We start from the raw sequence: 13,860 nt of genomic DNA on the forward strand, positions 1-13,860 counted from the left end.
TCCTAAGCCTTATGTATAGGTGACCTCTGTTAAAGGGCATTTTCTTTACAGGCTCTGTCACTGGTAGCATTGTTGCTGCAATGGGGACCTAAAAGGGAGTAGGGTGGCAGAACTTGGAAATCTGTTTTTAACCTTAAAAATTGGTGAGCAGGACTGATGATTGCAGTAAGTATTTAGATTATCTCTGGTTCAACTAAACTGTTGTCTGAAAACTAGTGTACTTTTGGATTCTTCTCTAATTCTTTGTGTACTGGCTTTGAAATGAAAGCTTTTTAAGCTTCGTGACCACAGTGGAAAGAGTTGCCTATAAAGATGCACTGTGTAAGCTATATATGGACTTTGTTCCAGTAATCCATATTTGGAAAAGATGCCTTCCTTCTAAGAATTGTGTCTTTACCCTAGAAATATATTTACATCCTCCTAGATTCTTTTTCCTGGATCTGTGCTTCAGAATTCTCCAAAGAAGGTTTCTCCGCTTCCATTCTAGTGGAAGAAGGCAAGAAATTTAAATTTCTGTATGCTAAATCCCAGCAACTGTTTTCAATATTGAGACATACCGCAGCAGCTTCCCACTTGGAGAACGTGCTTTCTTCTTTGTAAAGGTAAATAACAATATGTATTCAAATAGCATCACACTTGCATTTGCTACAAATCAATTTATGCAGAAATCTGAAGTGACAATCTCAAGCGGCAAATATTTAACGCCAGAATTCAAAGATGCCAAGCACTACCTGTCATATTTTTAGTAACTTTCAACTGAGAAGAAAATCCCCATCTCTGTAGGGAAGCAACTAAAACAGAGAAGTAAAAAACAGAAAAGTAACGTTCATTGTGAAGCCAAATTACTGTTCTTTTGGTTAACTTTGCAATCTAAATTAAATCTGTCCTTTCCATTTGGCATAACTGAATTTTAAACTTCTTACCCAGTATGGTATTGTGGGGAATGCAACAAAAATAGGACCAGTGCTATCGGAGGTAGGTCACCTTCCAGCTGAGGGAGCTCAACCTGTCTTCCCATGTTTTCCCTTCATTAGGGACCGGTAGGATGCAGAAATGTGTAGGTTGGGTAGGATGTGGAGGCTAGCTCAGCAATAACCAAACAAATCTACCTGTTTCTCTGGGCGTCCTGTCTCTCTGGTGATAAAGACTAGAAGTCTATAAAATACAGCTGGAAGCAACCGGTTTGTGCCCTAATTAAGTCCTGTGGGAAAGACTGTGATGACAACTTCTGCAAATTGGACCTACTAGTGCAAAAAGTCAGGAGCTGGTAGATGATGAGAGAAACAGACTGCTTGTCAGTGTAGCAAAACAAGTGCCATTACGTCCTGCAGAGGAATATGCGCAGAAAAAGAAACAGCAAGAGGTTCTCTGCCCTTTGTAAATATTAAGGAACAGCTGACATCTGCTGTGGCTGGCCAGCTCGCTTGCTGTGTGACCCTGGGAAAGTCACTACTTTCATAGCAGCCGTAAGTGGAAAGCATGTAATTCATCACTGATCAGTAAGTGGCTGGAAAATACTTGAAAGTTAAAGCTGTCCAGCAGTAATGCACACTAGTTACAGTAATGCAGTGACAGTAACAAACTTGGGCTTTAATCTTGGGCTTTTTTTTTTTGGTGCCGCTCCATAAGTGGTCCAGATTGCCAGCTCAGAAGCAAGTAATGATCTAAAAGCACACGATACTTCTAACGTCCTTCCTCCTCTTCCTTCTCTTCAGTTCAGCCCACTACAAGCAGGAGAATGGCTCCTATTTTTTTTAACCAGACAGCTTCAGAGCCCCCTCTGCTGGAGTGCTGACAGCAGCAGGCCAGAGTGTGGCCAGCAGGACAGGACAGGTACCAGCTGCTCTTCTGAGGCTGGGGAGTAAATGCTGCACTCGTCCTTTTTAAGGATGCATTTCACATGGTTGATGCACTCTGTTGGTAATGAGGTAAGGTTTTGGGCCCTTTTGTGTTGTGCCACACTCTCCTGAAGCTGGATTACGATGACAGTCCTGTCAGTTCTCCATCGAAAAACCTGCCTGGAGTGTTAAAGCTGAGAACACCAAGAGAGTGTTCACAGAGCCAGAACTGCCTGGAACCAGTGTAACTGCTCTTCTCAGATCTGCAGAAGAGAGTGCAGAACGCTTCCATGCATCGTCTGAAGATTTATGGAGTTTCTTCTGCGCTACCCACCCCCTTTCCCCAGGTTTTTTTCTTTGCACAGCTCCCAGTTCAGTGTCTCTGGCTGTGTGGCCTGAGAGGTTGAATAAGGAAGTTTTGGCATGGGACAAGGCTCAGCCTGGAGACTGCTAAGCTCCCCAGGAAGGATGTGTGTACCTAAACAAGAAGGGAAACAGGAAGGAAAGAAGAAATAGTACATCTGATAGCAAGGAGAAGAGGCTCTTTGAGTCAGACAGGTATGCTTCAGAAAACGGAAATACTACCAGAATAGAAAATATGATGGCATAGCAATTAAGAGACTGGGAAAAGATGCCAGGAGTTAAAATCCCAAAGGCCTACTCCAGACTTCCTGTGTAACTTTTAACAAGTCACTGGCTCTCTGTGCAACGCTCTTTAATCCCTAAAATAGGGATTACATTTCCTTTTCTTGCTTCATGCTGTGTGACGGCATTAAACAATTAGGCCTCTGTAAAGTTCCTTTAAAACAAATGAGCTGACTATAAGCACAGTAGCTCCTGTAGAGTCTTGGTGAATATCTGTACTGATGATTTTACATAAAACGGCTTCAAACAATCTGAATAGCTTGAAGCTGAAGTGTGAAGTATGTTTTATCGTTGTTATTTACAGAAATGCTGCTGCTTTTCTGGAAAGCAGCAGCTTTAAAAGGATGTGGGCAATCAGGGTGGAAACCCACAGAATATCAGTTGGTATCATAGTGTTTTTAGTAAAATGAATAACCTCATTCTTTTGTTCAAAATTAGTGCATCACTAAGTAGATGGTAAAAGTGGAAAAAAATGTATATTCTTTTTCCCCTGAAGATATATGAAATAGGGTCATCTGCTAAATTTTCATGGTAGAAACTGTAACTGCAGTCCAGGAAGGGTGTACCAGCTTGTCTAGAAAATAAAATATCAGGCGGGAAGTCTACAATGGGCCAAAAAAAGGTCTAATGCCACTGGTGTATAAACAGGGTCATGATAATGTCTCCAAAAGAGCACAGAACTGCAAATCAGCAGACACAACTTGCTGTCTTGCACATCAGGCTTGATAGGTGCGTGAAGTAATGAACCATCAAGGACAAATCATTTGTTTTCAAAGGAGGAACAAGAAAAAACTTCAGTGAAATCCAGGCTTTCTGGGCACTTGGAGATGGAAAGAGCACGTTTAACCAGGATGGCTGTCTCCTACCATCTGCTGGGGGCTCCTCATTCATTGTCAGAATTGATGATTAGCAAGTCTGGTGTCTCTTCGGTTTAAATAAGTCCACTTTCTACACAAAGGACTTGTAATAGCTTTCATGTAACAGGACTTCAACTGAGAATTTCATTCAAAACCACGTAAGAACTGGAAGAGAGACAAAAATACCAAAGGGTGAGGTGACAGTGTTTTGACATCAGAGCTGGCACAGTGGGGAATTAATGCTGAATTTCTTCAGTTTTAGTCCCAGGAGCAATCTCATTAAAACCTTCCTATAATGTCCTTGGCACAAAAAGCAAGTATGATAATTAAATTTGGTGATGAACAAAAGTTGGAGGCTTCAATAATAGGAGGGAACTAGAATATCTTAGAGAATTGATGACTTTGAAGAGTGAGAGGTAGACATGAGATGAAATGTAGCTGTGGAAAGTGCAAAGCTGTGAATTTAGGGGCGAGGAGAAATTTGCAAAGGATGCTAATGGTTTATTACTTGGAAATTAGTGCAGAAAGGAAGTTGGTTTTACTAGTTGATAAAGGATAGCGATGAGCTACTTGAAGCTGTGAAAATGCATGAGGAAAGTTGGTCTGGTGGCGATGAAGATACTGTCATCGAGAGAGAAGAATCAAATTGGAACGGGGGCAGAAAAGGCTGCCAGGAAGATACCACAAATACAAAGCTTGTATTATAAGAGTTAGAGTGGCTTACTCATCTATTAAAATGAAGCCTGGAAGGGGATATGATTATCTTCTCGAAGTATTTAGAGAGAAAACACCAGGGAAGAGGAAAGGATTATTTAAGTAAAAGGATAATCTTGACATGAAAACAAATGGCTATAAGCTGGGCGTGAATATGAGACGGAATATACAGGAAAAGCAATTCAAGAGATACTAAAAAGCCTAAACACTGAGAGCATTAGACTTGGTTTTGGGTGGGAACTTCAAGGTGAGATCTGGGGAAGCCATCTAGCCCAATCGCCTGCTCAAAGCAGGCTGGCTTCAAAGTGAGATTATTGGCTTTGTGCAGAGCTTCGTGCCCTAGAGAGGCCAGATCTGTTGATCTAAGCATTCCTTTACTGATTAATGTGTCTATCTAGTATGGCATTGCAAGATCTTTTTATTACCCCAAGTAGTTTACCAAAAAAAAAAAAAAAAAAAAAAAAGTAATGACATCACAGATATTGTCATCATGCTTCGGCTAAATCCAAAATTCCTCCTGGTGTGTGGGGTCTGGATTCCTGCACTTGTCCACACTTCTTAAGAAACTTTCTTTTCCAGTCTGGTTTTCTTTGCGTGGCTTATCCAGTGGATGCAACCCCTTTGACATTGCCATGTTGGTTGTGAGCAAAAACGTTTAGAAAACGATGCACTTGCTGCTAGATGTCTGCCAGACTGAGAAGCAGCTGCTGGCACCATCTGCTCGAGGTGGGTTTCCCAGCAGCGGGGTGGCCAGTGCAGCAACAGGGAAGGAGAGCTGTACTTGCTCATAAAAATAAAATAAAATAAAATAACCACACCCCCCGCTGTCCCTTGTGCAGAAAAAAAAAAAAGGCACTATCAAAATATCATCCCACAGGTGGAATGGAGACAGAAGCAAGGAAGGAGCAGCTGAAGCCTGGACGTCATTTCAAAAGTATGAGTTGATTTATGAAGTTTGAGAGGGAATTATTGGTTAGATGGGACAGCTGCAGTAGTCCTCCTTTGCCCTAAAACCTCTGCAATTGGATTGTGTGATGTCTGCTTTGTTTTGGGGTGATCCCCCTCAAAGCTTCTTATGTTTTGTGGCACTGAGCTTTTCAGCAAGGACGTGTTCTGCTTCTGGGCCGTCTGTTTGAGGTGGCCTGGCAGATAAGGATGCCAGAACGGGAGGAGGAAGAAATTGTCATCGAGTCTACAGGTGAGCAGTTCCACCACCAAAAACACTTCTTGTTAAGTCAGACTGCTAAATAAAAAGCAGGAAATGCTGAGCTTCAAATCCCCTAGGCTAGAGTTCACTCCTGGGCATGAAATCCAGGTGAATTTGCTTCCACGTCGAGTATCTTTAATAAATACGTGATGACCTAGAGGCATTGTGGTGTTGTGGAGAGTAAGAAATTGCTTTTGCGGGCTTAACAAATGAGGGAATTAAGCTGTTACTCTGACACTTGTCCCTCACTGCACCCTGTGGGGTACCTGTGGGGCTCAGGGGACGCGGGCACAGATTGGGGTTACGGCAGCCCCTGGGCCAGGGCTCTTCCCACAGGTGGCCTTGGGGGGTACTTGGGGTAAGTACCCAATGCTTTTTTTTTTTTTTCCTTTGAAACCCCCCAAAAATCCCATTTTTGCGGCTTTGAGGCTCTATTCCATAACGGAACCGTATTCTTTTTCAAGAAAAAGAAGCCCTTTTGAAAAATAAAAGGAGGGTTTCTGAGCAGGGCCTTCACCTCGCTGCCACCCTCCCCCTGTGCCGGGGGGGGGGCTCTAGGACCCAGCGCCGAGTCCAGGGCGGCGGGGGGCGGGCCCCGCGTGCCGCCCGTCACGCTGATTGGCAGCCAGCTGCGGGCGGGCTCCCCGCTCACCCCCCTTGTGGCGAGCCGGAGGGGCGGGCCCACCACCATCCCCATCCCTCTCCTTGGCGCGCTGATTGGCGGGCCGAGCCGTCCGTTGGCGAGCCGCGCCGCCCCCATTGGCTGCCGCCGGCGGGCCGGCCCCTGTGATTGGCAGGCGGCGGCGGGTGCGCGGCGGCGGCCGAGCCGTTTGTTTTGCTCCCGGCGGCGGCGGCGGCGGGGAACGATCGGCACCGCCCCAACCCCCCCCCCTCCCCCTCCCTTCCCCCGGTTCCCCCCCCCCTCCCCCTTTCCCTCCCCTCACGGGGCCGCCGGAAGGAGCCCGGCAATGTGGCGGCCCTGAGCCCTCCCCCCTCGGCCCGGCCGCCATGGAGCCGCGGCGGTGACAGCCCCGGAGAGCAGCCCGCAGCCCCCCGCCGCCATGGGTGAGACACGGGGGGGAACCGGGGGGGGCCTGGACCGCGTTATGGGGCTGGGGGTGGAGCCTGAGGGGGAGATGGGGGCACCGGGGGGGCTGGGGGGGACCGAGGGGCCTGGGGGGGGCCGAGGGAAACCGGGAGGGGACGAGGCAGGAGGGGACCGGGGGCTGGGGGGGGGCCCGGGGGGTGTGGGGGGCCCCGCGGGACCCGTCCCGGTCCCTGGGTTTTGCTTCGGGGCCCTCTGGCAAAGAGCGAGGCCGCCGGGCAGCACGCACAGCCCGTGCTTGCCAGGCTCTTTTTTTTTTAATAATTATTATTTTTTTTTATTTTTTTCATCAAAAAATCGGGGTGGTGGGGCCGAACGTGGGCGCGTCGGCGGGTGGTGTGGGGTAAATTGGGTGGGGGGCAGCACGGGGCTGCTCGGGGGGTGGCTGCCGGTGGCCTCCAGCTGGGCTGGGGGGCCAGTGAGGTGGCTGTGGGGTCGGTGAGGTGGCCGTGGGGCCAGCAGGGTGTCTGTGGGGCCAGTGAGGTGGCTGTGGGGCCCGCAGGGTGTTTGTCCGTCACGTTGGTCCCAGGCCTGTCAAGGCACCGCTTCCTCCAGGAGCTTCCATTGAAGCTTGCTGGCTGCGTTTAACTCCGAGGATCACGCACAAAAACACCTAAAGGAGTTCGGTGAACTCTTTCCAGACTAAAAAGTTGGTCTCCAAAGCTGGCAGCACCGAATTTGAATGATTAACATGTGTTTTCTTGAAGTTATGCCTTCTGTAAAGAACTGGTTACGTTCTTGGGTTTTGTTTTTGTTTGTTTGTTTTGTTGCCTCATTTCCTTTTTAGTTTAAAGAGATGTCTCTTATGTAAGAGAATAAAAAAATTGACTTCTCTAAACCCGAATTTACCCCCCCTTACGTGCTGGCAGGGGAATTACCCCATGTAACGTGCTCTGGGCCACTCTGCTTGGGCAGGGAGGTCAGACTGGACGGTTCCTGGCGGCCCCCTGCAGCCTCCCCCGTTCTGTGACTTTCTGAGCAGATCCTGTGAATTTCTGCTTTTCTAATTGCCGTGCCTTGTGGGCTGCAGCTTGTTCCCTTCCTCCAGCTAGGTTTGCTGTTCTGAGGCTCACCTGCATTATTTAGTCCTTGCTCATAACCAGGTCTATGCTGTAGCTTCATAAAGCATTGCAAACCTTGCTCAAAGCTGAAGTAAAGCAAGTTCCCTTCCTCCGTGGCCCTGGACAATCCTAGCTATAGGAGCACTTACCTCAAACAAGCTTGTAACTTGCTCTGATTTTGTAAATACAACAAAAGTGCTCATCCACAAGGAGGTTTCTGTGTTATAAAGGAAGGTGCAGGATTGCTTGGTCTGTATCTTCCCCGGAGGAACCAACCTGCTGGTACCTGGCAGACTTAAAATAGTTGAGAAGGACGGGGCTGGGTTTCCACAGAAGTGTTTTCCAGCAGCTTTGGGATGCCCGTTTGCAAGCAGCTGGGTGCAGAACGACAACGAGCAGTTCATGGAGCGCTCCTCCATAGCGCTGCACGGAGCAATTATGGGACAGCTGCGAGCAGATTGCTCCTGATAGGAAAGTGATAGGAAAGGTCTTATCTAAATTAACGCGGCACTCATTATCGAGTCTTAACAAGACTGGTGGATAACGGGCTGCGTGCTGCTCTAGTTTGCTTCCCTCGTGTTTTTCGGAGGCTGGTCTGAGGTAAGCAGAGGGGATGGTGACCAGAGGTCAGTGTCACAGGTTTGGGGCTCCGTGGATGCAGCCGAGGCTCGCTGACGGTGGATCAAAGACGGGACTACAGCTGAGGCTGATTTCCCAACGGGGAGCTCCTCAGCAGCATTTCAAGTAAATACATGCATAACCAGTTCTTTTATTGATGTCGTAACTTCACAAAGCATTGCGAGCGTTGCTCAAAGCCAAAGCAGAGCAAGTTCATCTCACAAGTTTGCCTTTCGTAGTGAATCTGGGGCTACTCGCTGCTCACCCAGAGAAATGCACGTGGACGTGGGACAGGGGAGAGCAGCCTTTGGGCCGAGTGGCCTGTGCAGGGCCTAGGATGAAATGCTCGTCGCAGGCCCAGCTGCAGTTGAGTCTTTCCCTCGATCTGCTCTTTTTTTCCTGCCTGTGTCACTTCCTTCCCTTGGCTCACAGCTTGCCCGTAGCCAGCTCCTGGGTTTCGCTGCGGTGACAGCCCCTGCGGCGGCGGGGGGGGGAAGGGAGGGGGCCAAGCCTGCAGGTCAGGGCCGAATCCTGCCGGGGGGCTCTGTCGGTGAGGAGGGGGACCCCAAACACACCTCGCATGCGTCAGGTTCGTGGACGTGCTCTGATTTCTCTTTTAAAGTACAAACCAAGCCACTCGTGATTTCCAACAAAAACCTGGCAAAGCAGCATTTTGCTGGGACAGTGTGGCAGAATACCCAGCACTACAATCAGCGCAGTGCTGCGAGGGGCTCAGCATCCAAACTTCCCAAAAAAATGCTTGAAAGCTCTGCAGACACGCACAATTTCTCTCCCTAACTTGTGATCCTTACTCACTGCCCCTGCATCTGCTGATCGTTTGTGCAAGCAATTGGCTTTGCTATTGTTGGGGGGAGATAACAAACAACCCCTTATTTGTTCGATTTTCTTCTTTTTTTTTTTCCTAAACAGCTGCAGCATCGTGCTTTGTGTTATCACACTGTATAAAGCAGCATCTTGGTTTATAGGGGTTTACAGACTTCCTGTTTTCACCAGTGTGCAGATACTTTTACTCTGTTTGAACTTTGTGATTTTTTTTTTTCAAAACTCTTTCTATTTTCTGCCATTGCGAACACGCTGACTTGCTCGGGCCCGTGCAGTAAGCCGTGTGTGAGCTGAAATAAACGCTTTATGCAGAGGAACAGCTTTCTCCGTGAGCAGCAGTTCCCCTTTATCGATGTTATAAAAATCCTTGAGTGTAGTTTTTAAAACATGAAAAGCATTTCCTGGACAACATCTTTCCCGCACAAAGCAGAACTGTGTTTCCCAGACCTAGTGGAGACCTAGCAAAACAGGGGCTCTCAGTGAGCTTCAAAAATTGCTTATTTTTCATTTGTAATAACTTTTGCATTGTGTGATTAATGCGATGCTGCTCGTGCTTCCTTAAAGCCAGCCGCTGGAAATCAGCTATTTTGATGGAAATAAAGAAGTATTCATGCTCCTCAACGCTAAATCCATCACAAGGCTGTCCGAAATGGAAACATTTTTTCCATGCATTACATTCAAATCAATATTTGGCCTTGGTTTTATGTTAGGAAATGGATTGTTTCTCTTTTTATCTCACCAACATAGGGATGAATTATAGGATATGTTTTGGTACTGGGGTCCTAACCCGAACCCAACCCTAGTTCCTAGGGGTCTGACAGCCTGCTATGAGCCTACTAAAACGTAATTGCATCAGACTCAGATTCACCTGCAGTTGTTCCATCAGCCTGCCCCGTTCCAGCGTGTTCCTCTCTGCCTGGATGGAAGCTTTCAGCATTAGAGATGAAGCCCAGACCGCAGTAAGCGTTGCGCAGCCCTCGCAGCGCACCAGCCAGAGTTTAGCTGCCGCCCTTAGGAGCTTAACATCTTTCCTGTGAATCCACAGGTTGAATTATCATCTACATCAAGAGATGGAGAAGTGATTAAATGCCCATACTCCTTGCCCAAATAAGAGGCAGAAAATCAGCTGGGGTCTTGGCACCCGACGCCCCCATACAGTGATCCCCTTGTACCTGCTGCTCTTGGTTTCTGAGTGATGTGTCGTGCTGTTTAGATGCAACTCCTCATTCACTGATGGGTTCCTTGATTGATTTGATTTCTTGTCATGAGTGCTCAGTTCTGAGCCGTTCTTGTAGCTGTTTTGCTTGCCCAAAGGAGCCCTGACCAGCTGCCAAGATGAGCGCTTCTTCCTCCTCCTGGTATCTGGCCAAACCCCAAGTGCACTGTAGTGGAAAACTCGTGTCCCTGCTCCTCACGCCGTGCTTTGGGTGGCAGGCACTCCAGGGACGTGCCAGTCCCTAATTTGCAGCATCTTGTGCAGAGTCCCAGTCTTCGTTGGCCAGGTTACTCAGAGGTTATGCTTAACATCAACCAAGATTCAAGAAGAAGAGCAAACTGGAGACGCTCCAGTAAGGTAAAAGGTTAAACATTCAGTGTAGAGTTGGAAACAATTTTAAAAAGGAGCTGTGCTGTCAGCTACCTGCAACTTGAACTTCATTCACTTGTTTTTTTCACATTTTCCTCGCACAAAGGTTTACTGAGTACTGAGATAGGGATAGGAATCAGTTCCCTTAGCCGTGCACTTCTCAGAAAGCACCCTCTTGCTTTGGGTGGGTTACTGATCGCCTGGTTCCTTGAGCATGCAGATGGAAATTAAAGGAACAGTACCACAGTGTAGTTATCTCATCCAGCTTGCCTTGGAAAATTGTGATTTGGTGCATTTTATTTTTTTTTAACTTTGTTTGCTGTGCTCTGCTTTAATTTGAAAGGTTTTATTCAAAGTTAACGCCTCCTGCAAGTGACGTGGGGAGAGCTCCTTCCCTTCCCCTCTCTTGCCTGGCCGAGGCGTAATGATTCTGTTTCACTTACAACACTGGATCAGATTTATGTCTTAATAAGTGACACAACACCTCATTAAAATCCAAATAATCCTTTTCTTGGTGGTGCTGGGACAGCAATGGGATGAAAGCACGATCTGAGAGCGGGATGCTAACCCTCCAAAATTGCCCTCAAGCTACCGGAGGAGCTCCGTGTTGCATTTACCGATTCTTGATGCAATCAAAATCCTGGAAACAATTAATTTGTTTGTCAGTGGCTCTTAGCAAACACCCAAGCTGAGTAACCTTGGTAGGAAATGCCCCTGGTTGTTTGCAGAGCACCTGCTCCACGCGTTGAAGGACTGCCGAGGTCTATGGCTATTGACTGGGTTTAAATGAACTGGAAAAAGTTTAATGGGAATATGATCCAGATTGTGTAGTGGTTAACCCATCGCTCTTGTTTTGGCGGGGTGCATAAAGCTGCCTCTCAGGAAAAAATAGTAAAACGAGAGCTTCCATCGCCTTACCAGCAAAGTATTTCTGGAAGTACTTCTGCTCTACCTCTCCATCCTGCCAGGGAGGCGAAACAGAACTGGGCAGGAACCAGGGGCTGGAACAAAGGCAGTGGTAGTGTGGCTTCTGTTCCGACTGGGGCTGGTTTAGATGCTGCCCCCGTACACGTAGGTGTGTTTTCATCCTTTTTGCTCCTAAGTGTTGGTGGTGTTTGTTCCCTGCGTGCTTTAGGAGCTGGACGTGTCCCGCATCTGTCAGCTTTAAGCACTGCAAAAATGTGTTGTTGAGGCACTGCTTAATTCTGAACGCAGTCTCCTGCATAAAACATCAGGCAGCTTTATGGAGAGACACCCCTGGATGAAAGCATAACGTGAAGCTGAAGAAATGATTGCTCCCAGAGAGTCCCCTTCCCAGGGAAATGCAGGTGCACCCCAGCCTGTCACTTAACCTACAGCTGGTCCCAGGGCACCAATTCCCAATGTAAGCCTGCACCCATCTGAATCAGCACCTTGGCGTGTGAGTAAAGGTGGAGCCCTGCTGGAATTAGGAAAGAACTTCTCGGTTATTTACACATCAGCCTCAGAAACTCTCGTTTCAGTTCAGTCGTGTCAAACCCATGTTTCAGGAACTTGGGGAGAAAGGAGGAACCTGAGATATTCAAACCTGCCTACCTGACACACTTCGTGCAAGGGTGGGTGTCATCTGTGCCTGTGTTGTGTAACAGCACTTCCAAATGTTCCTACCCAAAAAAAAAAAAAGCCCCTAAAGCATAGCTTTGCACCCAGAATTGCTGGTAAAGTCCAACTAGACCCTTAGACAGGGCAGATTGTCCTTCTGGGCATGCTTAGAGCTGATCTGATCACTGGTTCATGTTTCATGCATCTATTATTCCTCAATATCAGGAAGGATTGAACTGGACACGTTATTTGCCAAGGAAACAAGGCTTTATCCCCCAAAACACCAAGTCCGTACGTGAAACCGCAGCCCAGCAATGCGGTAGGCATGAGCATGCCATTAGTGGATCATCTCGGTGGTGGCATCTGATGCTGCTTTGTTGCACAGATGGCACGGACCTAGGAGCAAAGACACTAGCCCAGTCCCATTTTGAACCAAACTTCAACTTTTTTTTTTTTTTTTCCCCTTTTACAATGCATCGAGTAATTTAGGATTGTTATGCTTGCAGAAGCAAAGGGTTCTTTCCAGTAGCTGCTAAACACCTTCCTTTGTGCTGGCATCCATCACAGCCCGGCTGCTGTGCGTTCCTCAAGAGAACACCTGAAATCGGTCACATCAGGAGTCTTAGCATCAGAAAAGCTTTAGTCTAGTGTACGTAAGAAATATTTCTCTGTGTCTTTTTATTTTTATGCATTTGCAAGAAGCCTTGACGAGAATCTGCTGCACTGTGTGCTGGCAGCAGGGAGTTCTTAGTGCTGGTCAGTTTGGATCTGTTCAGTAGGTCTTGAAGTCTCCTAAGATGTTTTGAGCTCTCTTCTTTGGGGGAAGAGAGAACGGTTTGGGGAGGTACCAGTACAAATGGATCTGAATTGAGATGTCCTAAGCTGGCTCACCGGCCAGATCTTCGTTTTCTTTCTGCTGGCTGCGGTTTGCTCCACTGGCAAGCAAGAGTTGTAAGGTAACAGGATATAGGATTGGGAGGAAGAGATTCTTACTGGGTTTTCCTTGGCAGGAGCACGTCAGTTTGCTCTTCCGAAGTGACCTGTGGTGATGCAGCAAATCTTTCCAAGTCGTGCTGTTTGTTCTGAAGCCATCTTAACAGAACCAGAGGCTGGGATGTTTGTTCCGAGCCTTCCTATGGCCAGATCCTCTGTGACATTGGGCAAGAGACTTCAAACTTGTCTGTTTGCTACCTTGTGATATTAGGTTGAGTTTGGGCTTTTATGACTGGATGAAATGTCAGTGTATTTACAGAGATCTCTCAAAGGGTTGCATTTCTGTGATCCAGCAGAAAACAGGTGCAGAAGCGTCAGAGCTGATGCTCACTCAGGCAACTCACTGCTAAAATTCTCCTCCATGGCAGACGAACAAGAGGCCTTGAACTCCATCATGAAGGACCTGGTAGCACTCCAGATGAGCCGACGGCACAGGCTGACTGGATTTGATACCATGAAGAACAAAGACACCGCTCACTCCAACAAACAGGTAATAATAGGCTGGGCAACGGGTACCCGAAATTGCTGCCTGGACTCAGGAGGGGTGCGTGGGGTTGACAGTGGGTCTGCTGCCTGTCTTCTGTCCTGTGCTTCTGGCCTGGCAGCTGAAGCATCACCACTGGATTAGCTCCCTGTGTTTTTTTCACTTGCTGACCTTCATGGACCAAGGAGGGTGCAGTTTGGGTACCTCAGCACTCCATCTTCCTCCCACGTGTGTTTTTGATGGTATTTGATCTGTGTAGAATAGCTTAAAAGTTTACCAAGTGGTTTTCTTGTTTTGCAGTCCATATTGCCTTTTTTTTTTTTAATTAC

The 13,860-nt window shown here is 47.5% G+C and overlaps 1 protein-coding gene across 2 annotated transcripts in view; it reads left to right on the forward strand.

Annotated features, from left to right (window-relative positions):
* Positions 1-6,168: 6,168 nt before the first annotated feature.
* The window catches only part of MAP3K3 (mitogen-activated protein kinase kinase kinase 3), a 42,112-nt gene continuing 34,420 nt past the window's right edge, over positions 6,169-13,860 (forward strand). For both annotated transcript variants that reach the window (XM_082779208.1, XM_082779209.1), the window contains exons 1-2: positions 6,169-6,326; positions 13,416-13,537. In XM_082779208.1, the coding sequence (XP_082635334.1) occupies positions 6,323-6,326; positions 13,416-13,537 (126 nt within the window). In that variant the 5' untranslated portion in view covers positions 6,169-6,322. The remainder of the gene's footprint in view (positions 6,327-13,415; positions 13,538-13,860) is intronic.

The sequence above is a fragment of the Aythya marila genome (genome assembly GCF_965140915.1).
Source record: "Aythya marila genome assembly, chromosome: 25".
In the NCBI taxonomy this organism is placed as follows: Eukaryota; Metazoa; Chordata; class Aves; order Anseriformes; family Anatidae; genus Aythya; species Aythya marila.